We start from the raw sequence: 26,840 nt of genomic DNA on the forward strand, positions 1-26,840 counted from the left end.
GGCTGAGCCTCCACCTCCAGCCTGCGAGAGGGCTTGATTCCCCTGTCTCCAGCCTTAGTTTAACATCTCAAGGGCCTGGTGCCACATGTCAGGTCCCAGTAGGCCGTCCCCTCTGGTCTTTCATCATACCATTCTGGGGATAGAAGGGAAAACAGATTCTTTGCCAAGCAAGTGGCCATGGGGGAGAGAGAAAGCTGCCTCCTGAGATGTGAAGAGGGAACTGCAGACGCTTGAAGTGTTTAGTGATCTAGCCTGAGAATGTGTCTCTGGCCAAATTGTTTCTGGGCACCACTCTCTGAAATGTGAGGATCGGGGAGGACCATGGAGACAGGCCAGTGCATACACTGCCTTGACCATGGAGTTCCACTGTAGGCCCTGGGGCCTGTGTGCTGTTCCTGGAGAAAATCAGATGCCACCTTGCCTGGTCCTTTAAGGGGATTTGGTACTGTCAGTGTACTCAAGGTCACTACTCTCGGTGACCTTGAACTCCTGGTCAGTGTCTGCTACCCTGTCTTGTTGCAGATCTGCAGGCTCTGCTGCAGTGGGTCATGCAATGATCCCCAGTGTTGTTTATTCAGCTTAACATATTACTGTCAACTGGGCAAAATATAGAAGTACATGTTTCTATTCATTCCTACCAGCTTAACACTGACATGTTGGATGTGTCTTCAATGTCCTGAAGTGTAGAAAATGAGCTTAGTAGCAGCATTATGCTTTTGGTTACCTGTACATTTAGGGTATGGAGTCTGCAGAAAGATGATTTGTATGCGTGTGTGCTAAGTCGCTTCAGTTATGTCCAACTCTTTGCGACCCCATGGACTGCAGCCCGCCAGGTTTCTCTGTCCATGGGATCCTCCAGGCAAGAATACTGGAGTGGGTTGCCATGCCCTCCTCCAGGGTATCTTCCTGACCCAGGGATCGAAACTGTATCTCTTATGTCTCCTGCATTGACAGGTAGATTCTTTACTACTAATGCCACCTGGGAAGCCCTGAATCAGATGACTTGGGGACCCCTGAATCAGAAGGCCAGAGGCTCAAATTTCTTGTCTGAATGTGACCCAGACTCGTCTGTGTGTTTTCAATAGGGTGAGGTTTACCTGATTGAGGTAAATAATTGCTCCTGTTTATGGTTCCTTAATATGTGTCTTCTCAAAGTGAGCAGTTAAAAACAAAACAAAACGGTGAGCCCTGACAGTATATTCAGGCCTGGCTATTTCTACGGGTGTTGGCACTGGATACATGCAAGTGTGGGTTTCTGAAGCCACCCTGGTTCTGTACTTGGGCAGAGAGCTCTGGGCCAGGAAGGCAAGGTGTGAAGTAGGTCATTGAGGCACACAAGGGGGTGTCTCAGGCCAAAGCCCAGAGGCCAAAGCCAAGTTCCCAACCCCAAGGGTAGCAGGCTCCCTCCTGAGGCTTTCCATGCAAATGTCAAGCAAGGGACGGCCTTTCCATGCTGGGCGCCTGTACAGCTTGAATCAGCTTAGTCACCTCTTCCTAGGAGCTGTCTCAGCTTGGATTTTTTTTTTTCTTTTTCTGTTTAAACCTGAAGTTATTTAAAGCCTGCATCCAAAGGCAAGTAGTTGAGCTTGCAGGGCCAGGGGGCGCGCGCCTCTGGGAGGGGGAAGGCCAGGCCTTTATGGGAAGGTCTTCAAGGCCTAACCCTCTCCCTCTGATCCTCGGGTGGTTTGTCCTACAATCTGAGAAGACAACTACCTTTTCGTGTTTTATACATTTTATTCATACATTTCTCCAACTTTGAAATGACAAAAGCCCAGTTCTATGGTTTCCCATTACACAGCATCCTACAGGTATGTATATTCTACAAAGAATACTATGGAGTTTCTCTTCCTCCCCTGTCACAAAAGAGACAACTGATTAGGGTTGCGTTGACTTCTCCTGTACCAGCAGTGCACCAGCGTTCTGGGTGTTCTGGTGACAGGGCAAAGGGATCAGGGCAGGAGGGCGTGTGCTAAGGCATGTAAATAGATAAACACAGAGAGAAAGAAAAGCGGGACATTTACAAAGAATCCGAACCTTTCCGATGCCCTCCCCTCCGGGGTGTCGGAGGACACAGACGCTCTTGCACGCTAAGGCTTGGCTGTACCCTGCAAATACTTACAATTGGATACGGTGAAATATACAACAACTGTTAACATCGCTCTCTTTTAATCACTGAGACAATACTTCAAAACCTTTTATAAAAAGGCAATTATACATACAGAAAAAAAAAGGAACACGTTGGCAAAACTTTATGCAAAATAACCCCAGAACTGAGTTTGAACGGCGACGTGCCTGCCTGGCAATTAAACATAACGCTATGGTCTCTGCACGTGGGGATAGGGATTGTTAGGCCTTTGTGTCAGCTCCTGGGTCTGCTGCCCCCACAGCTTCTCACCCCCTGCACAGGCGCCCTCTGGGGACACAGTAGAGACCAGAAATTGAGTCCCCCAATTCTTGGTTTCTTCAAAATGCAAATAATAGCCAGGGCTGCTCACGGTGGAGAAACCCCTATTTCTACCCCCGAGCAGAACTCCTTCCAAGAGACTGCACAGCCTCTGGGTCCCAAGATGGTCACCCCCAGGGCTTGATGGGTGAGACCACTGGCACGTTCCTTTGGTCACATGTGGGAGAGAAGGGAAGGAACACAGATGGGGCAGCGAAGCTCCAGTGTTCTATGTGTCAAGAAATAGGGGGCTGTGCTTGGGGCCAGAAACGAGGTCTCCTGTGTGTGGTGCCAAACATCTCTGTTTTCTTTTGCTCAGTCCATTTGCACAGGGTCAAGAGAGTTGATGGTTAGGTGAGGGATGGGGGAAGCTCTGGATTTTCTATATGTCAGCCCACCTTCTGCAGCCCAAGAGTAGCAGAGAGAAGACCAGATAAAAAGGATGTGGACTGGTGGACATAAACTCTTTCTTCTGTTCTCTCCCTTCCTGGATGCCTGTTACCCCTAAACTTCACTCACTAAACTGGAAGACCCAAGACTTCCAATAGCTCCAAGTTTAAGGCAAACCGATGAGTGGGTGTGGGCAAAGCCAACCAAGCATTGAGCCTTACAGATGACGTCCTGTAACCGAAGACACCAAGTGGAGAGGAAGACCTTACTTCTAAAGGGGTAGGAAGTGGAAAAGTTCTACCAAATGAAACAATTCATGAGGAAAGCTTGTAGCCCTTCTGTAAGCTGCGGTGAGAAGCAAAAGATCTTTCTAAGAGGAGAATTAATAAGAGGCGCAGAACAAGAGAAAGAACACTTGGGGACCTTGGTATCTAAGTCCTCGGAAACAGGATGGAATTAGGAGGCTGTGTTCAGTTCTGGAAAAACAAGCCCGTCCTCTGTGTCTCCCCCTGCCCCCCCCCCCACCAACACACACACAAACACACACACTGGTTTGACGATAGGAAATAAGCAGGAGGATGAGACTCCACAGGGGCTTGTTTGGAATGCTGATTGCAAGATGCCTTCTCTTCTTTCCAAGGAGATAGCCTGGGAGGCATTAAGAATGTATTAATCAAGAAATGTTCTTGCTAGCTTTAGCGGTATGTTCTCTTTGCCCTCAAGTGACTGACCTGAAATGAAGAAAAGGACATTGGGAGAGACAAAAGCGTTTGCTTTGGGTCACCTGTCCTTAAGGGGCAGTGTCCATGCCGGACATTTCCACTGCTCAGTGTCCCCAAGGGTGGCTCTACTGATTACACTTTTTCCAGGAATGAACTCAAAGGCTTAATGAGCAGATTAACTACAAGTGATTTAAAAACAAACCAAAAAAACCCTCTGTAATCATGAGATCAAAGTCTTAAAAAATAATCATAGCATGGAGTCCAGGCCCAGTGGGCTGGCCCCATCAGTGGGAGATGGACTGGGCCCTGGGGAAAAAGGAGCATATACTGGTCCTTTGTGCGGTAAGGGCTTTGCAGCATCTTTGGATACCCCACCACCAATGGGACGGGCTCAGAAGATGCCTTCTAAATGCAAATTGCCAAGAAGTAGGTCACCCATTTCTGTTTCTCTCTGAGCAAATATTTTAAACCATCTCACCTAACAGGAGATACACTTAATTGCTTTTTAAAAGGCTACCATATTATCTCAACACTGGGATGCTTCCTGAATTAAACTGAGTGACATTTTCCTTTTTAGTGTTAAAATTGAACATGCTGCCCAGGCAAAGTAATTACTGTTTTATGATCAGAAAATCAGGACATTCTTTTTAACAGCTAATTTGACATATTAACCCCTATCCCCCTTTCTTGCTGTGAGGAATAGGACTGGAAAGAGAGCCCTCAGAATATGGCTGAATTGACCAGTGTTAAGATTTAATAATCTAATCATCTGCTCTGTTCTTTGAAAGGAAAAAAATGATTTTGTGGATGGAATGGAAACAGTAAAGCAGCTTTTGAGCAATTTTCTGATTGCTCAGTGGACAATTGTAATGGAGTGGCAGCAGCAATGTACTGTAATTACTCTGGATTCAGAAATTTAAGTCTTTTCTGCTAGGTCACAAAGACACTGCTTTAGGATAGTCGTATATTAGCCGAAGGGAACAGATGACCTCTTTGAGAAGTCAGAATGAGTTCTGGGCGCAGGAATTTTGCCACCTGCACAATGGTGAGAGTGCCACCAGCCTGTGTACTTCTCAGTCCTGGGGCCACAGACTACACTGGCATTGCTTTTCTCTTCCTCTGCCTGACCTGCCTTTACCAGCATGGTGGGTATCTCAAGACAGGCATCGTCAAGCATCCCCGGAGACTTGGTCTCAGAGGGCAAGTGGGCCGTGGGGGTTCCTACCAGAGGGAGGGGGCTTCATTTCTCAGGTGTCAGTTGTGTCCTTCTTTGTGCTTCATTGGAAAAGAGGTAGAGCGGGCATGCTCACACTGAGAAGAGCCCAGATTGTGACCAGTACCATCCTGGGAATGACTGGCTGGCCTTGGCGTCACTTAGATTGCAGTCAGTCCCATCGCAGCCCCAAACAGCTCTTGGGGTTTCTCCTTCCATCCAGCGTGTCTCTGGTTTAGTGGTTTGGTCACCCTGAGGTGGGACCCCAATGGAAGCAGTTTACTTAGCACATTGTAAGCTGTTTACTGATCGGGTCACTGACAAAGGACAACACTGGAGGAAAACCCAGCACTGTTCGGTAAGAGTAGGGGGAGGGGAGGGTGACACCCTCGAAAGAGTATACAAAGGCCGTCTCTGTGTGGTCCTTCAAGAGGAGCTGTTCCGCTCAGAACACATCCTGCATGTCCTGCCGAGGCACAAAGCAATGAGGCCATCTAACCTACAAGAAGGAAACTCGATGGTATTTTTTCAAGGATCTCAGGTTAATAGAACCACTGACACTCGAATGGAAAAAACCTGCCACTGACCTCTGGCAAAAAGCGAGAAAACCACCAGCCTGACTCACCTGTGTTGGAAGAACGTGACCTCACAGAAAGGTGATGGGATGGTTAATGTCTCTGATGCAACAAGGACATGATTCTCCTGTGCCAAGGGATATAGCAAGAGGAAGGAGAAACCACATGTTGCCTCCAGCACATGGGTAGCCCTCGGGTGCACTGCGTTCTGGGAGCCAGACGAGGTCCCACCTGTGCTCTGGCAGAGTATTTTGTTGTCCTGCCAACTGATAGTCATTCCTAGGCCTTCGATGGTTCAATGAGCATCTAAAGGATTATAAAATCTAAAAGGTCATCACCTTGTAAACCTGAACAAATCTATGATGAAATGAAGGACCCAAAGGCATTTAATTATTGAACACATAAAAGGAAGTATATTTAAAAAAAAATTGGTCAAACTGTCCTGTTATCATTTTAAAGGAATTTACAGGGCTGTTATAGATTATTCTTTTGGAATAATTCAGTTTATAGCAAATGCCTAAACTGGTTTCCTCATTGCACAGTATATTCTCTTCAAATGGGTGCTTTAAAACAATTACATACATATTAAAAATCCTCATTTCTTTGCTTAATTAAAATGTTAATACTCTCAGACAACACAGATCTGAAATGGTGAAACCAGCAATTCCCCCTCCCACCTTACAACAAATTAAATTGAGACAAAATTACAAACACATTTCACTACATGGTTATTATTAATAAAAATCAGTTTCTTTTGTTTTTTTTATAAAGTTGCCCGAAATGCAAGGGATGTGCATAGGTTTACAACTTAGTCATAATAGCATTTTATTCGTATTCCCCTGGGTGTGCCCCGTGAACGGAATGTACTTTGTTGTAGATTACAGATTGTTTTGTCCAACACAGACACACCGACAGCTTAAACGCTCGCGACTGTCCACATGCATTAAGAGTCAAGACCCAACTTCAAATCTCTAAAAGGTTTACAGGGTGCTTCAAAGAGACAGTATCACATTATCTGGATGTTACATAAAGGACTTAAAAAAAATACTATTCTAAAAAAAAAAGGAAAAAAAGGCCTTTAAAAATTTATGAGTTTTGTAATCACTAGACTGATTATTTCAAATAAATAAAGGAAAGAAAGATATTCCAATCCATAAAATCAGACTCTAAAAAGAATGTAGTGTTCCAACCCCAGTCAAGGTAACAGAATCATTGTTTATTATTATTAAAATAGATTATAGAAAGCAGCATCTATTTTGTGCAGTTTTTAGGGGCCTTGGAAATAAAAAGCTATGATTTCCAAAAATATAACATTCCAAAGGATTGAATAATACATACATTTAAAGATACATTTTATTAAAGTTTAGGAGAACTGATTAAAAAAGATACTGTCTCTTTAAATTAGTGTGTAATTTTTCTCCTCCTATCTATTCGGACATGACAATAATTATAAATGTAGGTCACACTACAACTAGGTAGTCTCTAGGGACCACGACCTGCTGACACAAGGCCGATAACAAAGAGGCTTTTCCATGTATGAGGTGGCTCCCAGTTATGCGGCAGATATCTGGGGGAGGGGGGCCTAATAGACCCAGGAGACGGGGACCCACTGCGGGGCTGTGCACACGTGCTCCACGGCTTCCTCCAAATGTCTGATTGTCTCGTCGATTTCATTGTTGATAATTGTGAGATCGAAGTAGTGTGCGTATGTTCTCTGTAAGATGTCAGACTCCTTCTGCAGACGCTGAAGAGATTCATCCTAAATGGTGAGGGGATGGAGGAGGGGGTGGGCGTGGGAGGAGGGAGAAGCAAAGAGGAGACAGAAGTCAACCAAGATGGTTTTCTCGGGCTACATTTCTGTCCTGGTGTCAGAAACAGTCGAGGCCCACCCGTGATGGGACACGTCTGAGTGCGAGGCCGAGGCCGCTTCGTGACAGAGGAGACGATGGCCCCCAGGATGGCAGGGTCACAGAACGACGGCTTACAACCGTGACTGCTCACCATGCAACCGGGCCTCTATGCCAGCCTGGATGGACCAGGGGACACAGACACTCCTTGGCAAACACATGAGCCTGCTCTGGCTGAACTGCGCCCGTCTGGAGTCAGCCGAGACTGACTGTCGGAGTCAAGCCATTCTGTGCTCATCCCCCTGAGCCAGGCCTGCCTCATCTCGAACCACTCTCCTGTTTGGCAGAGTGGAGGGGGCTTTGGGGGCGGGGGTGAGGTCAGAGCCCTGCGTCCCCTTTCCGTGGTCCTCTATTCTCGCTTGTGCTGAGCCCCGGAGCCCAGCTGTGTTTGCCCCAAGAAGCCCCTGCCTCTGGACAACAAATGAAGTTGAATTTTTCTGCCATGTTCCCGGAATTCAATTACATATATAATGCATTGCCTTCACTCACTAGCAGTGGATATGCCAGAGGCAAAAGCTTTTTGGATGTTAGCAGTAATGGATGAAATGAGGCCATATCCCAGATACAAAAGCAGCTGACACCCGATGAATCCCTTCAAGGTGGTCTGTGTTGGACATGGCCAAACATCACTGTTTGGAGGTCTTCATATCTCTTACGGAAAAAACTCTGAAGGAGAAGCAGCTACTCAACTCTTTGCTGCAGTAAAGACTTTCCCTAAACTTCTGCCGTGTGCCCCAGAAAGCCTCAGGATGGCAGTTCTTTCAAGATGAGCATCTCTTAAGGGCCACCAGAAAGTCTGCCTCTGCATCTTCATGGCTCAGATCTTGTTATACTGAGCTTTTAATGGGGAAGTTCAAGTTTGAAACCAGGAAACTCTATAAGTCAAATTAACTGATTAGGTAGGTGAGCTGTTGGGTGGACTCTGAAATATATATCTATCAATAGATACAATTCAATGCCTGTTTGCTTGATTAGTATCTCTCTCCCCAACTACAGCACAAACTTGCCCTGTTGTGCCCAGCACTTGGCATTGTGCCTTATACACAGTAAGTGCTTAATAAACCTTACCAAAAGAGCAAGCACTTCATGCTAATGGCTAATGATAAATTGGAAATCTAGTAGGAAATGGGGGCCCATGATGACAGAGACCCATCTCTGAAAGGTGTGGTGCTGTCAGGGACTTGGGAGCTGTTGGCACTCACTGCAGGCTTAGGACCCCTCTTCTTTTCCCTGAGGCCCACCTGTTTATAAGAGACTCTTCTGGGGGAACCTTGGTGTGTGGTGCAACCCTTTGACAAGGGGATTCGAGGTAACACTCGATTCCATCACAGCACCGCAGTGGGGATGACAGACACCAGACAAGTTGGGAAATCAATCTTTTCTATCAGGACACTCTGAAATGAGAGTGTCCTAACATGTTTTGTCATCTACCAGAATTTCAAAGCAGGATGTGGCATGCTTTGAATGTTAGGTATTAACTACTTCAGCGTAGGTAGTTCAGTTCAGTTAATCATTACCTTCTAAGGTCGTATCAACACACTTTCTGCTTGCACTAAAAAAGCATAACATTTTCACTGTGGCTCGACAAGGAACACAACACAAAAGCCCCATTTTAGGAAACATGCATTCGCCCAAAGACAGGAGTGCTTCCTACCAGTATGAGAAGGAGCAATTCCTACCATGTCGTGCTCCGGGCTAGGGGATTCTATTGGAATATACAGTAGTCCTGGGTGAACATAAAGTCCTGGGCTTTAAGATCCACTAACAGGGCTTATAATTTGTTCAGAAAGCTGGGCTGATGAAAACATTCAAGAAAATTTATGGCTGAGAGCGTCAAATTTTTAATGTAGTTCTCTCCCCCCCGCCCTTAAAGTTCCCTCTTTACGATCTTATAAGATGAAGTTATATTTGTCAATTTCTTCCTCTACAACAGCTTGTCTGCAGGCTTGACTTAACATGAGCAGGGTTTAACTCAGTGAAAACAAAATGCCTTTATTCTAACAGCAAAAGCAAGGATTTGTGGGAACAAAATGTCTACATTCTAAATCTATGAAAGGAAACAAGGCTGTATTTTATCACCTCCTAGCTGGTACTTACAGGCAATTTTCTGCACCATTTTGGCAGCTATGGAAAATTAGTAAAAGGGCAGGAAAAAAGGCAAAAACAAAACAAAGCAAAGATGGTAATTCAAGAAAAATACATGGTAACCAAAGGATAAGAGCTAACCACAACATGGAGTTTCAAACATGTTTGTGTATTAAATAAGACGGAAGAGTAGATTTTACCAAGGAATACATCTTTTGCAAATGAAACATCAAAAATGACGAAAAAATGAGTGACATAGAAATCAAGATATTTAATCTTCTTTAAACCTAGATGACTTCCCTGGTGGCTCAGATGGGAAAGAATCTGCCTGCCATGCAGGAGACATGGGTTTGATCCCTGGGTCGGGATGATCCTCTGGAAAAGGAAATGGCAACCCACTCCAGTATTCTTGCCTGGATATTTAATTTTTTCCCTTAAGGTGAAAATCTCCAAGCTTTGATTTTACTGTCATAGACTTGGGTAAGTCTAGGCCACTGTTAACTAGACAGTGCCAAGAACATTCTGGTGGGTTCTAGACCCTGTGGAAGGGATGGTCTTCAGTATTAACTTTGTAGAGAGTTTCCTCGTATGAATGACCTTACAGCAGCAATATATTTACTGGACATGCCATAACTACCTTCTCATCAGCCTGGCAGTAGCAGGCTATGTGAGCTAGCTTGGTTCTAGATGCTACTGCCGAGCCTCACAGGCACCATCTCCGTGGTGGCTGCTGACTTGAGTAGGCCTGAGAGGGGACTGAGCTCATTTCTAGGTTTGGGAGTCTCCAGGGGCCTGGGTAGAGATCCTGCATGGGTTCTACACTGGAGGCTGCTCAGGGGAGCCTGGGGAGCTCAGCCAAGGTGGTAGATGCCGTATAGTTGTCCTCAGGCAAAGCCATCTTTGGCCCAGAGCTCTGTCAATACAGCTGTGATCAGGAAGGCAGCCCCACAGGGTGGGAGCAGGCCTATGGAGAAGGCTGACTGCTCTGGACATTCAAGCTTGAATTTGCCTAATGACTCTGATCTTGGAAAAACCATACTTCTCTGTAGGGTGTAATTCCTCCTTCTGAACGAGGACCTTGATCTCTGGAAATCTTAATGGCTGGCATGGAGGACAAAGCAGAGCTTCACTTAGTTGTCTTAACGAGATGGGGCTTTGGCCTTGAAAGAGCGACACAAAGGCATCCTTACTCAGGGGATTGCTGAGTAGAGGACAAACTGATTAATTCTTACCTCATTCAAACCTGGAGTGATAGTTGGTGCGGCAATAAAAACAACAAAAGGAGCAAACTCCGCTGTTCTCAGGACCTTCAGTGCCTGTGTAAACAAAGAAGAAAACTGAGACTTAGCAATAACCGACGCAGTGCTCAAACAAGCCCACAGAAAATGATGCAACTGGAAAAGCCCTTGATTCAAAATTTTGGCCAGATATTATTAAATTTACCAACATTATAAATAACTTATATGACTTCTTTTTGTCCAAGGGGTGGACAGTAGCCGTAGGAAAATAAAAGCTGACAAACTGGACAATTTTCTTAGGAATCTCATGAATCTATCTGAATTATTTTTCTGCAGAAAAGTGAATACTGACTATGTTTGGTTACTGTTCATTCAAACCTGGTAATTTCAGGTTCTAGGAAATGCATTTTGGGCTAGATGGGGGCCAGCAGGCTGGCTCAGAACTCATCTAGAGCCCACCAAGCCACACTGCAAATTGCTCACAGGGAGAGCAAGTCCTGACCACTGTGACTGTATTCACACCGACACAGGCCTTCTGAGTTGTCCCGGGGGGGGCCACCCCCTACCCCTACTCTGGGACTCTACAGGGAAGGGAGACCCCGTGTAGAGATGGAGCCTGGAGCTACTCTAGAAGCCATGTGACTGTGAGTAATTTGCAGGCCTGTGATAATACCTGTGTTCAAGGGAGAGGCACCTCTGAGGCCCCTTTCAGTTCTGTTCTGAGGCATCCAAAACCTCTAACTGCAAGCTACTAGTTTGCACAGAGATACTGCAAAGTCCACACGTGATGCTGTGGGAGTTGATTCTGGTCGGGGGTTGGTGCTTCTGCCCCTCCCCTCTGAGGACAGGGCTCTCCCCTGACCCCAAGCAAGGGGTTACACCCCCACCCTGCAACAAAGTCCAACACAGGCACACAATTCAGAAGTGACTGACATGTAATTAATTCGTATGCATCAGGGGTAAATATCTTGCTGTCCTTTATTTAAGATCTAATGTGTCTATTCTGACAGCCACAGTTTGCTTTCTAAACAGCCTTTCAGTTGTTTGTGTTGTCCTTTCCCTACTCCCCCATCCCCACCCCCAGTGCCTGGTTTGCTGTAGTAGCAGTTTGGACTGCTTTCCAATTCCCAGGTGGCTTAGTGGTAAAGAATCGCCTGCCAATGCAGGAGACACGAGACGTGGGTTCAATCCCTGGGTCGGGAAGGTCCCCGGGAGAAGGACATGGCAACCCACTCCAGTATTCTTGCCTGGAAAATCCCATGGACAGAGGAGCCTGGCGGGCTACAGTCCATGGGGTTGCCAAGAGTCAGCCACAATTGAGCACGTGTGCACAGAGCTCTTTACTAGCCATGTGATCTTGATCTTGGTCAGAGTGAGCCTTTAGCACACAGAGTGATTGTTCTAACGGGACTTCCCAGGTGGTGCTAGTGGTAAAGAATCTGCCTGCCAATGCAAGAGATGCGAGTTCGATCCCTGGGTCGGGAAGGTCCCCTAGAAGAGGGCATGGCAACGCACTCCAGTATTCTTGCCTGGAGAATGGACAGAGAAGCCTGGCAGGCTGCAGTCCATGGGGTCGCAGAGTCGGACACAACTGAAGTGACTTAGTATGGCATGGCACAACCCTACTAAGCCCTGCCACTAGAATGAGCTTTGGGAACTACAAATTCCCTCATATCACCCCTCCACTCCAGACCCTGCGGGAGCTCCTTCTTGGCCTTGGGATGAAATGTAGCCTGGTCCACACTCACCTCTCTGTCCCCCTCTGTGGACAGGCCTTGCTGAACTGTTTTCAGTTCCACAAAGGGTCAGCCTTTCTCTTCCTGCTCCCTCTGCCTGGATACTCACTCCATCCCCTGGCCCCCCTTCACCACTCTCCCTGTTGCTTGGCTGAGTGCTCTTTCTTCTGCAAATCCTTTGTGAGCTCTGAGTGGAGGCAGGTGCCCCTCTGGTGTGCTCCTGACACACCCACACTTAGGCACCTGTAGTGCCCGTCAGCATAGAAATGCAAGTGTCTGGATGCTGCTGGCTAAGCTTCTTGAGGTCAGGGCTGTATCATTCAGTGGTTGCCCTCCTGCCCAAATGGCACCTGGCAGAAATTGTCTTTTGATCAAGCAAAGATGTAAAAGTAGTACATACAATTCACACAAAGTCTGTTTCGCCTTGAGGCAGGTTTGATTAGAGGGAATTGTGTTTTCATGCCTCAAGCTACTCTCTCAGCTTCTATGAATATCAAGGCATGGAAGAGGCAAACTGGTTGCTCAAGGTTTTGACTTTGCTGTTCAGTGCAAGGTTCACTTTCTCTAGGATTATGTTTCTGAAGTTTAGTTACAGTTTCTCCTTGTGGGGTAAGGGAGTGCGGCACATTATTTTGCCTGCCATCAAAGTGCTGTCAAAAAAAAAAAAAAGTGCTTTAATTGTGAAAGTCACAGGCTCAGATTTCCCGTGGGAGAAACCTCTTCGAACTTGCATACGTTCATTTTTGAAAGAGGTAATTGGCATTTCTTTGCAAAGCCTTTTGTGACTGAAGATTTTTGCAAGGAACAAATACCATGAAGAAGTCTATATATAGCTCAATGGAGCTTAACAGGGATCTTTGCTTAGAATGGGCCTTTCTATCATTAATATTGGGGGCCTTTTTTCTATCCTTCCTATGCTCATAAATCAGGTGACTCCAGGGTCAGTTGAGACATAAGTTTTCCTTGTCACTCCACACCCACCAAGAGTCACCTCCTGGGCAACTTGGATGCGGACAAACTAAGGCATAGTCCCTTCCCTTGCTCCCATCCCTGAGGTGCCAGATAGATGTCCACGAGCCACAACCCTCGGATGAAGTTGAGAGTACCGCCCCTGGTGTGAAACGGACTTTTCTCCACTCGGTGACCACAGCCTAAAAGCCACCTAATTGAGTATTTTCAGTTCTAGTCTGCTATCCTACCAGAAAACTCAGCAACCGTTATCTGCCTGCGGAGTACCCTGGTCTACACAGCATTCACGGGCTTCCCAGGTGGCTCAGTGGGTAAAGAATCTGCCTGCCAACGCAGGAGACACAGGAGACCTGGGTTCGATCCCTGGGTTGGAATATCCCCTGGAGAAGGAAATGGAAACCCACTCCAGTATTCTTGCCTGGAGAATCCCATGGACAGAGGAGCCTGGCGGGCTACAGTCCATGGGGTCGCAAAGACTGGGACACGGTTGAGCAACTGAGCACTACCACCACAAGGCATTCACACCCTTAGTCTTTAAGCATGAAGACGGGAAGGTCATTCAGCACCTACTGCATGAGACCGTCAATGTAGACTGCACTTACCACACCACCAACTGCCTCTTATGTCTAAGCATCAGGTGATATAGTCCGTTCGCAGTTAACTGCAAGGAAAGAACCAACATACTTTCCACTAGATGAGAATTATGGGATTCATGACATTCTCCTTTTTGTCCTGGCTGCCAGAAGTTCCGAGCCTCATTTCATGTTTAGCACAGTAACTACAGTGGTTAGTATATTTGCTTCCTCCTTCTGCTCATGGCTTTGACTTTCTCTCCTATATTACTATAGTTTCAAAAATGGGAAGATGCCTCAAATCTTGACTGGGATCTTGCCTTAGTCTCCCTCATGCGTTCAGCGTTACCATGCACATCCTCAGTTGTTCCTGAAGGCCTCTGTCCCCAGACCCTGCTTTACTTATGGCGCTCAAGTGGGTGCCATTTCCTGGCACAGTCTTAGCTTGCCTGAAGTTCAGGAGCAGGAAATGGGATTGCTTCACCAGGATCCCCCTCCATCAGGCCATTAATAGGTGTCTTTAAGATGATCTCTAAACCCTCTTCCTTTTTGACTTTTAAGACGAGACACAGATTTGTTAATATTCATAGGCAAATATCTCTTTCTGAATCCCCAAGAAGGGAGAGTCTAGAAAGACCACTGAAAATATGTTGGATTCAGACAGGCAATGGAGCATTAATTTAACATTTAAAGCTAACTCTTTCTCTTTTGCAGATGAGTTGATTTAATGGCTCATCTGTGGCCAATAATTAATCTCAGGTTACTACCCTCAAGGAATAAAAACTCATTTGACCAAGTATCTAAGAAGCAACTATCTTTAAGACTTCTATGGTTTTTGCAAAATTAAAAAAGTACTTAAGGGCAAGCATCTGAGTCATTCTGGAGAAAGATCTAAGGGCTTAAGAAGAACACAATGGTCCCAGAAACTGACTTCACGTAACAGCTCCTAGTTCAGAACCTGGCTCTTGTTTCTAAGCCCAGATCCCTAATAGGACTGTACATCCTCCTTGAAGACAACCATTCCCCTGTGGGCGAAAGCAAAGCCACAGCAATTCTGTTACTGGCAACTCTTCAATGCAGCAAATGGCCAAATCAGAATATAATTAAAATCTAAAAAAAACCCAAACAAACAACCCACCCCCTCCCCCGCCCAGCTTTTTTTTTTTTTTTTTGGCTACATCATGTGGCATGTGGGATTTCTTAGTTCCCTGACCAGGGATCAAACCTGTGCCCCCTGCAGTGGAAGTGCAGAGTCTTAACCACTGGACCACCAGGAAGTTCCTAAAACTGTCTTGACTACACATTGACGCTATGGGAGTTCTGGGTTTAGGGACATAGATTATTTTCTAGCCATGGCTTTATTTCCATGAGAAATCTGCTCTACAGCTTTCCTCAGGTTTAACTTCCTTACAGATTTTTCTAAATGTTAAAGATTTAAATTGTACTCCTATATACAAGGTGCACCAGCTTAAGGATTAATCAGGGTTAACTTTTCTAGGATGCTACAGTGAAAGGAGGCTGGGTTGTTCAAAGAAAACAACCTGAATCCAAACCAAGACTGTTCAAGTGACAGTTAGGTTAAGCCTTGATTTCTTCATCTACAAAAGTGGATACAGATGTCTCGATCTCTGGTGACAAGGATTAGGTAGAAGAACTAATTGCTTGGCAAATGTAGAGGAACATAATCTATTCCTATTATTTTAAGAGAAGTCAGGTTACTCATTTTTGTCTAAAGTCTTTACCATGGTCCTTTGGGATTAAAGTAGAGCTGTAGCATCTTATATAGTATTATCAGACATGTGTTCAGTTTGGCCTGAACTGTCTAAAGTCAGTTAATATGGCACAGACAATGAGCTGAACACCAGCGTGGGTTTTCTAGGGTGTCAGCAGTGGCTGAAGGGAGAGAGTTATAAAAATGCCACCTGGCACTTCTCCCATTATAGATGCTTTTTGACGAACACTGAGGAAGGAATTTCATCCTTACCTAGCTTGCCTTATTTGTATTCTTAGCTCCTGGCAGAATGCTTAGAACATACTAAGCAGTTAATACAGGCTGGTTGAGTCCAACTGTCCGTGACACGCAATGGAGTGGGTAATCAGACGGCCAGGGTGGGAAAAGGGCATGGAGAAAACATCCTAAGGAGAGAGACTCCCCGAAGCAATGGGGCTCTGCCTGACAGCAAGTTGGTCATGCCCACGGGCATCCTGAAGGCAGGGTGCAGGCCCCGTCCAGCCGCGGGGGTGAGTGGGCTGAAGGGAGAGAAGCCTGAGGGCGAAGCCCAGGCGGTGCAGGCTCTGGGCACCTGTGGCTGGACCGCTGGCTGTGACGGTCATGGTGCCTGGGACCAGAGCGGTCAACCAGACTGATGAGGGAAGTGGGATCTGCGTGATCCCTGAGCCCAGGGCCCTATCTCTCCCGAGAGACCCCAGTTCTGAGAGGAGGGGGACAAAGGAGGCAGGAGGGAAAAAAGCGGTGAGCCCCGCCAGCAGACAGGGAACAAGGAAGATGCCCAGGTTGGGCCACAGGTTGCTCTGGTGCCCAGTGCCGCACGTGGGCATCCTGGTAAGGCCGAGACAAGTGTCTCCCGCTCAGCAGTGCAGAGCAGTGCAGGGCTGGGCGGGGGCAAGGGCACAGGGAAGCTGGGTGCCGGGAGGGGAGCAGCGGGAGCAGCGAGAGCAACAGCGGTGGCGGCAGCGGCAGCAGATGAGGCAGAAAGCCCTGGAAAGTGGGCTGAGGTAACGCAGAGGGGGTCTGAGGAGCCCTGCAGCCAGCATACTGCTAGAGACATTACTACCAGCAGAAAACGACGTTCAGGTGAAGACCAGTGTGGAACCCAAGGACAGGGTGTCGAAGACCAGGACCAGGATTGAGACTTTGCCTCTAGCCACCCCTGGCCAGAAGATTTTTCCAATCCCTAGTAAGGAGGGATCAGTAGTTAAAAATCAATCTACATTACACATCATATATTTAGTTCTCTAAAGGTCCAAGTTCATTGTTAAGTACACTGTATAGCGTTCATCCTACTGTGGCTTTCCTCCCCAGCCCCTTAACCAGATTCCAAGTTCAAGAACCCCATCAAGTGCTGGGACATGGAAATGGCTGAACCCCCTGGCCCTGAGCTTAGGATCTTGGGGCCAAGTAACTGAGCCGCCAGGCCCCAGGTAACATAAACCCTGGTTAAGCTGGTTTCATTCTCTCTTTGGGGTTGGTTAGGGGCCCAAGTCTCACACAGTGGCCCTTGACCAGGGATCTTCCTTGCCCCGGGGTAGCCAAGTAAGCCTTCTGGTGAAACAAAGCCTGCTGGAGGAGAGCTGGTCTACCATTTCAGCAGGTTGTATACTGATTCTATTTATAAGTGATAAGGGATTTTCTGTACAGGTCGGTCTTAGAAACGGCAGGCTGCAGAGTCACAAGGGCACCCACAAGCCTCTCCTGTAAACTGCCTGGGTGTCTACAACTCCCAAATCCTTCCTACTAGGCTTTGAGTCCCACTTGTTAGTTTGTCCTCTGATGAAAAATAGCTTGTGAGCATTTTTGATGTAAGGCCTTGTGCTTTTTCCTTTTCAAGTTTAATAATTTCAATTTCTTCCAGCACAGGATGCATCTGCAGATCATCTAATCATCTCTCTGAGCCTTCTCCAGGTTCTCCATATGCCTCCAAGTTTAAGCTCAGGGTCAGGCACTGTCCCTCAGTGAAGAGGTGGAGGAGGCTGAGAACCACCACGGGTCTGTACCCCTGCTCCACCTGGCATAACCTGGGGCTCGCTAGTGCTTCACTCATAAAGCTAGGGCTGCACATCAGACCCAGGGCCCAGGGTCAGAATTTCTTGCTGGTGATTAACCTAAGATGCTGGCAGAGGCTCTGATGGTCTAGTGTGAGCTGTACCAAGAGAGGAAAGGTAGCTGCGGTGTTTAACCAAGTGCCAGAGTCTCATCCTGAGTCAGATTACTGGAGGGTTTCTGGCAGGCACAGACCTGATTAGGCGCCTTATTGAGTGCCTGGGTATAATGAATCTCATAAAAGAACAGTTTCTCTTTCTTAGATACACTGTGTGCGCTCTGAGCACAACAATTAAATTGCATTTTGGGTGGTTAACTCATGGTGCCTTAGTTGCCGATACTTTCCTGCAGCTTGCTATTAGATTATTATGTGACCCATGATGTTCTGATGGCACTTTTTGATTTCAGAACCTGAGCTTAGCATGCAGGCAGGATGACAGCGTGCCAGGGGTGGCCGGGCATTACCTGAGGCTCCACGTCCAGTATCGCGATCAGACCTTGCTCATGGATCTTGCGGATGGTCTCCAGTTTTGTCCCATACATCGCATCCTCATGGCTGCCGTACTCCAGGTACTCGTTATTAGAGATGTCTTGCATCATTTGGTCATGAGATACAAAGTAATAATTCTTTCCGTTTTCTTCATCTTTCTTTGGAGGTCTGGTTGTATCTGCAAAGTCACAGGTCAAAAGAGGTTTAAGAGGCTGAGCGTGTGAGCTGATGCTCCCAATGGACCTGTGCTATGCTGTGCTTAGTTGCTCAGTCACGTCTGACTCTTTGTGAGCCCACAGACTGTAGCCCGTCAGGCTCCTCTGTCCATGGGGATTCTCCAGGCAAGAATACTGGAGTGGATATTCTATCCTCTCTCCAGGGGATCTTTCCAACCCAGGGATTGAACCCAGGTCTCCTGCATTGCAGGCAGATTCTTTACCATCTGAGCCACGAGAGGAGCCCCCACTGGACCTACCCAAACTCAATCTCTCTTAAAAGCCATGGATCCTGTAGCATATGTCATGCTCTGTTCCCACCCCCAGTAGCTTTATAGAAATCAGTTCTAGAAGTCCTATTTGTTCATGTGACATCAGAACACAGTAGTTGGTTAGTTGTTTAGTTTGGTGAACCTTTCCGTGTGTAGATGAGATCTATTTCAAGGGTAATGACAGGGGAAAGACACTAAATGACCCAGGATTAACTTAACTTACTGTATGCTTTAATGCAGTTAGGTCTTCAGAGAAGGAAAAAGGAGAATTAAACAATGGAAAACCCAAAATGGCTATTTAAGTAAATGAAAATTTAAAAAAGTTAAAAAATTCAGTTCCTCAGTCTTACTAGCCACATTTCAGGGGTTTAGTACCCGCATGTGGCTAGTGGCTACTGTACTGGACAGCACAGATATAGAATGCTCTCACGAGAGAACATTCTATTGAATAGTGCTGGTTTATAGCATCATGTACAAGGAGACTATTAGAATACAGCAAAAGGGATATTGGAAACATAATGACCTTAGCCAGACATGGCCATAATAATTAGGAAAGACCTAAACCAGGAATTGGCAAACTATGGCTTGTGGGCCAAACATGGGCTGCTGCAATACTTTGGCCACCTCATGTGACGAGTTGACTCACTGGAAAAGACTCTGATGCTGGGAAAGGTTGGGGGCGGGAGGAGAAGGGGACGACCGAGAATGAGATGGCTGGATGGCATCACCAACTCTGTGGACATGAGTTGAGTGAACTCTGGGAGTTGGTAATGGACAGGGAGGCCTGGCGTGCTGTGATTCATGGGGTCGCGGAGAGTCGGACACGACTGAGCGACTGAACTGAACTGAACTGAACCATGCTTATTTGTTTACATATTGTCTGTGGCTGCTTTCAAGCCACAATGGCGGAGTTGAGTAGTTGTGTCAGAGACCATATGGCCTTTAAAACCTCAAATATTTGCTGTCTAGTCCTTTACAGAAAAGGTCGGCTGACCCCTGACCTGAATGAGTGTTTACTAAAATATCTGCCCATAAGTCCTACTTCTGTGGGATACTAACAGGACCAGCATTCTCCAAAATGCACTTTAGGAAATGTTTTTCTAGATAAGCCAGAAACAACAGTTTTAGTTTTCTTTCTCCTTTTGCTTCTTTGCTTTTCTGAGCAGGGACAAATTTATGCAACTCTTTGTTGTACATGAGTCCAAACCCAGGAGGAGTTCCCCATTTCCTGCTCCAACTAGACTGTACAACTCCCAAGTGCTCATGGACATCGAAATGGGGATGTTTAAAGAAGAACCTTTTCTCCAGGCACACAAAAAACTGAAGAAACAGCGTACTATGTTGATACTGTATTATGTGCTATATACATACCCATGGTCAAATATTATGGCAAGTAGACGTGATTAGGGTCAGCAAAGCATGCTTTAAAACCAAGCTAGTTCATTGGCTATTTAACAACATAGATTTCAATTGCTTATGTGATCAAGAAGAAAGGTTAGCTAAGCTTGCTATACTCATGGTCTAGAAATAAGGAGAATTAAAATAATATTTGAAACTATTTTACTAGAAAACTCAGGTGGTACCAGACGCGAGAGACGCCGGCCCCAGCAGCACAGACGCGAGAGATGCTGGCCCTGGCCCCAGCGCAACTGATCAGGCAAAGAGGCGCGGCCGAGAGGAGCTACCCCACGCCTGAGGCCAGGGCCAGGGGCCGAGAGGAGCTGCCCCACGTCCAACAGGTGGTGGCTGTGCGGGCACAGGAGGGCCGAGCGGAGCTACTCCACGTTCAGGGTCAGGAGGGACGGCCTTGAGGAGATACCCCTCATCCAAGGTAAGGTACAGTGGCTGCACTTTGCTGGAGCGGCTGTGAAGAGATTTTCCACGACCAAGGTAAGAGAAACCCAAATAAGACGGTAGGTATTGCTAGGGGGCATCAGAGGGCAGACACACGGAAATCATAATCACAGGAAACTAGTTGATCTGATCACATGGACCACAGCCGAATGTGGTCCACTGGAGAAGGGAATGGCAAACCACTTCAGTATACTTGCCTTGAGAACCCCATGAACAGTATCAAAGGGCAAAATGATAGGATACTGAATGAGGAATTCCCCAGGTCGGTAGGTGCCCAGTATGCTACTGGAGATCAGTGGAGAAGTAACTCTAGAAGGAATAAAGGGAGGGAGCAAAAGCAAAACCAATACCCAGTTGTGGATGTGACCAATGATAGAAGCAAGTTCCGGTGCTGTAAAGAGCAATATTGCATAGGAACTTGGAATGTCAGGTCCATGAATCAAGGCAAATTGGAAGTGGTCAAACAGGAGATAGCAAGAGTAAACATAGACATTCTAGGAATCAGTGAATTAAAATGGACTGGAATGGGTGAATTTAACTCAGATGACCATTATATCCACTACTGTGGGCAGGAATCCCTTAGAAGAAATGGAGTAGCCATCATGGTCAACAAAAGAGTCCGAAATGCAGTACTTGGATGCAGTCTTAAAAACGACAGAATGATTTCTGTTCGTTTCCAAGGCAAACCATTCAACATTACAGTAATCCAGGCCTATGCCCCAACCAGTAACGCTGAAGAAGCCGAAGTTGAACAGTTCTATGAAGACCTACAAGACCTTTTAGAACTAACACCCAAAAAAGATGTCCTATTCATTATAGGGGACTGGAATGCAAAAGTAGGAAGTCAAGAAACACCTGGAGTAACAGGCAAATTTGGCCTTGGAGCACGGAATGAAGCAGAGCAAAGGCTAATAGAGTTTTGTCAAGAGAACGCACTGGTCATAGCAAACACCCTCTTCCAACAACACAAGAGAAGACTCTACACATGGACATCACCAGATGGTCAACACCGAAATCAAGATTGATTATATTCTTTGCAGCCAAAGATGGAGAAGCTGTATACAATTAGCAAAAACAAGACCAGGAGCTGACTGTGGCTCAGATCATGAACTCCTTATTGCCAAATTCAGACTGAAATTGAAGAAAGTAGGGAAAACCACTAGACCATTCAGATATGACCTAAATCAAATCCCTTATGATTATACAGTGGAAGTGAGGAATAGATTTAAGGGACTAGATCTGATAGATAGAGTGCCTGATGAACTCTGGACGGAGATTCGTGACATTGTACAGGAGACAGGGACCAAGACCATCCCCATGGAAAAGAAATACAAAAAAGCAAAATGGCTGTCTGAGGAGGCCTTACAAATAGCTGTGAAAAGAAGAGAAGCAAAAAGCAAAGGAGAAAAGGAAAGATATAAGCATCTGAATGCAGAGTTCCAAAGAATAGCAAGGAGAGATAAGAAAGCCTTCCTCAGCGATCAATGCAAAGAAATAGAGGAAAACAACAGAGAAGGAAAAACAAGAGATCTCTTCAAGAAAATTAGAGATTCCAAGGGAACATCTCATGCAAAGACGGGCTCGATAAAGGACAGAAATGGTATGGACCTAACAGAAGCAGAAGATATTAAGAAGAGGTGACAAGAATACACAGAAGAACTGTACAGAAAAGATCTTCACGACCAAGATAGTCACGATAACGTGATCACTGACCTAGAGCCAGACATCTTGGAATGTGAAGTCAAGTGGGCCTTAGAAAGCATCACTAGGAACAAAGCTAGTGGTGGTGATGGAATTCCAGTTGAGCTATTTCAAATCCTGAAAGATGATGCTGTGAAAGTGCTGCACTCAATATGCCAGCAAATTTGGAAAACTCAACAGTGGCCACAGGACTGGAAAAGGTCAGTCTTCATTCCAATCCCAAAGAAAGGCAATGCCAAAGAATGCTCAAACTACCGCACAATTGCACTCATCTCACACGCTAGTAAAGTCATGCTCAAAATTCTCCAAGCCAGGCTTCAGCAATATGTGAACCGTGAACTCCCAGATGTTCAAGCAGGTTTTAGAAAAGGCAGAGGCACCAGAGATCAAATTGCCAACATCTGATGGATCATGGAGAAAGCAAGAGAGTTCCAGAAGAGCATCTATTTCTGCTTCATTGACTATGCCAAAGCCTTTGACTGTGTGGATCACAATAAACTGTGGAAAATTCTGAAAGAGATGGGAATACCAGACCACCTGACCTGCCTCTTGAGAAACCTGTATGCAGGTCAGGAAGCAACAGTCAGAACTGTACATGGAACAACAGACTGGTTCCAAATAGGAAAAGGAGTGCGTCAAGGCTGTATATTGTCACCTTGCTTATTTAATTTATATGCAGAGTACATCATGAGGAACGCTGGGCTGGAAGAAGCACAAGCTGGAATCAAGATTGCTGGGAGAAATATCAATAATCTCAGATATGTAGATGACACTACCCTTATGGCAGAAAGTGAAGAGGAACTCAGAAGCCTCTTGATGAAAGTAAAAGAGGAGAGTGAAAAGGTTGGCTTGATGCTCAACATTCAGAAAACAAAGATCATGGCATCTGGTCCCATCACTTCATGGGAAATAGATGGGGAAACAGTGGAAACAATGTCAGACTTTATTTTTTTGGGCTCCAAAATCACTGCAGATGCTGATTGCAGCCATGAAATTAAAAGACGCTTACTCCTTGGAAGGAAAGTTATGACCAACCTTGATAATATTTTAAAAAGCAGAGACATTACTTTGCCAACCAAGGTCCGTCTAGTCAAGGCTATGGTTTTTCCTGTGGTCATGTATGGATGTGAGAGTTGCACTGTGAAGAAAGCTGATCGCCGAAGAATTGATGCTTTTGAACTGTGGTGTTGGAGAACTCTTGAGAGTCCCTTGTATTGCAAGGAGATCCAACCAGTCCATTCTAAGGGAGATCGATCCTGGGTGTTCATTGGAGGGACTGATGCTAAAGCTGAAACTGCAATACTTTGGCCACCTCATGCGACGAGTTGACTCACTGGAAAAGACTCTGATGCTGGGAAGGGTTGGGGGCGGGAGGAGAAGGGGACGACCGAGAATGAGATGGCTGGATGGCATCACCGACTCTGTGGACATGAGTTTGAATGAACTCCGGGAGTTGGTGATGGACAGGGAGGCCTGGCGTGCTGTGATTCATGGGGTTGCGGAGAGTCGGACACGACTGAGCGACTGAACTGAACTGAACTGAACCAATTGAAATGATATTTGGTGAATTTCTTTTTTTTGAGTAAATCAGATAGGGTTCTGGGATGAGAGTGGTCTGATGAAGCCTCACAACTCTCTGGGGTGTAGAGAAAAGTCAGTGGTGTTGACATGGCATTGGAAGGCGCTGCAGGATGGAGTCAGTCATCACGCATTCTCCTTTAGCTCTTCCCACCCTGAACAATATCAATAACCTCAGATATGCAGATGACACCACCCTTATGGCAGAGAGTGAAGAGGCACTCAAAGGCCTCTTGATGAAAGTGAAAGAGGAGAGTGAAAAGGTTGGCTTGAAGCTCAACATTCAGAAAACAAAGATCATGGCATCTGGTCCCATTACTTCATGGGAAATAGATGGGAAAACAGTGGAAACAGTGGCAGACTTTATCTTTTTTGGGCTCCAAAATCACTGCGGATGCCGATTGCAGCCATGAAATTAAAAGACGCTTACTCCTTGGAAGGAAAGTTATGACCAACCTAGATAGTATATTAAAGAGCAGAGACATTACTTTGCCAACAAAGGTCCGTCTAGTCAAGGCTATGGTTTTTCCAGTGGTTACGTATGGATGTGAAAGTTGGACTGTGAAGAAAGCTGATTGCTGAAGAATTGATGCTTTTGAACTGTGGTGCTGGAGAAGACTCTTGAGAATCCCTTGTACTGCAAGGAGATCCAACCAGTCCATTCTAAAGGAGATCAATCCTGGGTGTTCATTGTAGGGACTGATGCTAAAGCTGAAACTCCAATACTTTGGCCACCTCATGCGACGAGTTGACTCACTGGAAAAGACTCTGATGTTGGGAAAGATTGGGGGTGGGAGGAGAAGGGGACGACAGAGAGTGAGATGGCTGGATGGCATCCCCGACTTGATGAACATGAGTTTGAGTGAACTCCGGGAGTTGGTGATGGAGAGGGAGGCCTGGCGTGCTGTGATTCATGGGGTCGCAAAGAGTCGGACATGACTGAGCGACTGAACTGAACTCTAAACAAAGCTCTAACTGCGAGAAAGCTTTTGGGATTCAAATTTTAAACTTTGGAATAGTAATAACAATAATAAAAATGAGAGTAGTCAGGTGGCTATTATCTATCCAGTATCTGCTCAGTACTTCAGTTCAGTTCAGTTCAGTCGCTCAGTCGTGTCCGACTCTCCGCGACCCCATGAATCACAGCATGCCAGGCCTCCCTGTCCATCACCAACTCCCAGAGTTCACTCAAACTCATGTCCATTGAGTCGGTGATGCCATCCAGCCATCTCATTCTCTGTCGTCCCCTTTTCCTTCCGCCCCCAACCTTTCCCAGCATCAGAGTCTTTTCCAGTGAGTCAACTCGTCACATGAGGTGGCCAAAGTATTGGAGTTTCAGCTTTAGCATCAGTCCTTCCAATGAACACCCAGGATTGATCTCCTTTAGAATAGACAAATTGGTTCTCCTTGCAGTCCAAGGGACTCTCAAGAGTCTTCTCCAGCATGACCTCAAATCCTCTTCATCTTCCTGGAATTACTTCACTTTGTAATTGAGGAAGCAAAGAGGACATGAGATTAATGATAAGATAGAGAAAATCAGGAGAATAAAGATATTATAGATTTAAAATTCTTTACAATAAGCAGTGGATAGCCCATTGGGTTTCAAAGGTGATAAAAAATCAACAATTTAGGTACTGATTAAGGAAAATATTGTTATATCAAAGAAAACTATACTATCATTAAAACCTATTTTTCTGAAGAATAATTCATCTGGGTAACGTTTATGACATACTGTTGGAAAAATTAGTTTATGAACAGATTCAGTTCAGTTCAGTTCAGTCGCTCAGTCGTGTCCGACTCTCCGCGACCCCATGAATCACAGCACGCCAGGCCTCCCTGTCCATCACCAACTCCCGGAGTTCACTCAAACTCATGTCCACAGAGTCGGTGATGGCATCCAGCCATCTCATTCTCCGTCGTCCCCTTCTCCTCCCGCCCCCAACCTTTCCCAGCATCAGAGTCTTTTCCAGTGAGTCAACTCGTCACATGAGGTGGCCAAAGTATTGCAGCTTCAGCTTTAGCATCAGTCCCTCCAATGAACACCCAGGATTGATCTCCTTTAGAATGGACTGGTTGGATCTCCTTGCAGTATAAGGGACTCTCAAGAGTCTTCTCCAACACCACAGTTCAAAAGCATCGATTCTTCGGCGATCAGCTTTCTTCACAGTCCAACTCTCACATCCATACATAACCACGGGAAAAACCATTGCCTTGACTAGACGGACCTTGGTTGGCAAAGTAATGTCTCTGCTTTTTAATATACTATCAAGATTGGTCATAACTTTCCTTCCAAGGAGCAAGCGTCTTTTAATTTCATGGCTGCAATCAGCATCTGCAGTGATTTTGGAGCCCAAAAAAATAAAGTCTGACACTGTTTCCACTGTTTTTCCATCCATTTCCCATGAAGTGATGGGACCAGATGCCATGATCTTTGTTTTCTGAATGTTGAGCTTCAAGCCAACCTTTTCACTCTCCTCTTTCACTTTCATCAAGAGGCTTTTGAGTTCCTCTTCACTTTCTGCCATAAGGGTAGTGTCATCTGCATATCTGAGGTTATTGATATTTCTCCCAGCAATCTTGATTCCAGCTTGTGCTTCTTCCAGCCCAGCGTTCCTCATGATGTACTCTGCATATAAGTTAAATAAGCAGGGTGACAATATACAACCTTGACGTACACCTTTTCCTACTTGGAACCAGTCTGTTGTTCCATGTCCAGTTCTAACTGTTGCTTCCTGACCTGCATACAGGTTTCTCAAGAGGCAGGTCAGGTGGTCTGGGATTCCCATCTCTTTCAGAATGTTCCACAGTTTATTGTGATCCACACAGTCAAAGGCTTTGGCATAGTCAATGAAGCTGAAATAGATGTTTTTCTGGAACTCTCTTGCTTTCTCCATGATCCATCAGATGTTGGCAATTTGATCTCTGGTGCCTCTGCCTTTTCTAAAACCTGCTTGAACATCTGGGAGTTCACGGTTTACATACTGCTGAAGATTGGATGAGCCCAATGTTGTTAAACTATAACAGTGATAACACACACATACACATGATGTATTTGCACTAAGCAAGCCTGGAAGGATATTCAATAAAATACTGATGGCA

The 26,840-nt window shown here is 45.9% G+C and overlaps 1 protein-coding gene across 8 annotated transcripts in view; it reads right to left on the reverse strand.

Annotated features, from left to right (window-relative positions):
* Window positions 1-1,720: 1,720 nt before the first annotated feature.
* The window catches only part of CASK (calcium/calmodulin dependent serine protein kinase), a 387,791-nt gene continuing 362,671 nt past the window's right edge, over window positions 1,721-26,840 (reverse strand). For all 8 annotated transcript variants that reach the window (XM_055393922.2, XM_055393920.2, XM_055393918.2 and 5 more), the window contains 3 exons: window positions 18,097-18,299; window positions 10,568-10,651; window positions 1,721-7,102 (listed from right to left, as the gene is read on the reverse strand). In XM_055393922.2, coding sequence (XP_055249897.1) covers window positions 6,926-7,102; window positions 10,568-10,651; window positions 18,097-18,299 — 464 coding nt within the window. In that variant the 3' untranslated portion in view covers window positions 1,721-6,925. The remainder of the gene's footprint in view (window positions 7,103-10,567; window positions 10,652-18,096; window positions 18,300-26,840) is intronic.

The sequence above is a fragment of the Moschus berezovskii genome, chromosome X (genome assembly GCF_049115385.1).
Source record: "Moschus berezovskii isolate FMDL1 chromosome X, NW_MosBer_1.0, whole genome shotgun sequence".
Lineage (NCBI taxonomy): Eukaryota > Metazoa > Chordata > Mammalia > Artiodactyla > Moschidae > Moschus > Moschus berezovskii.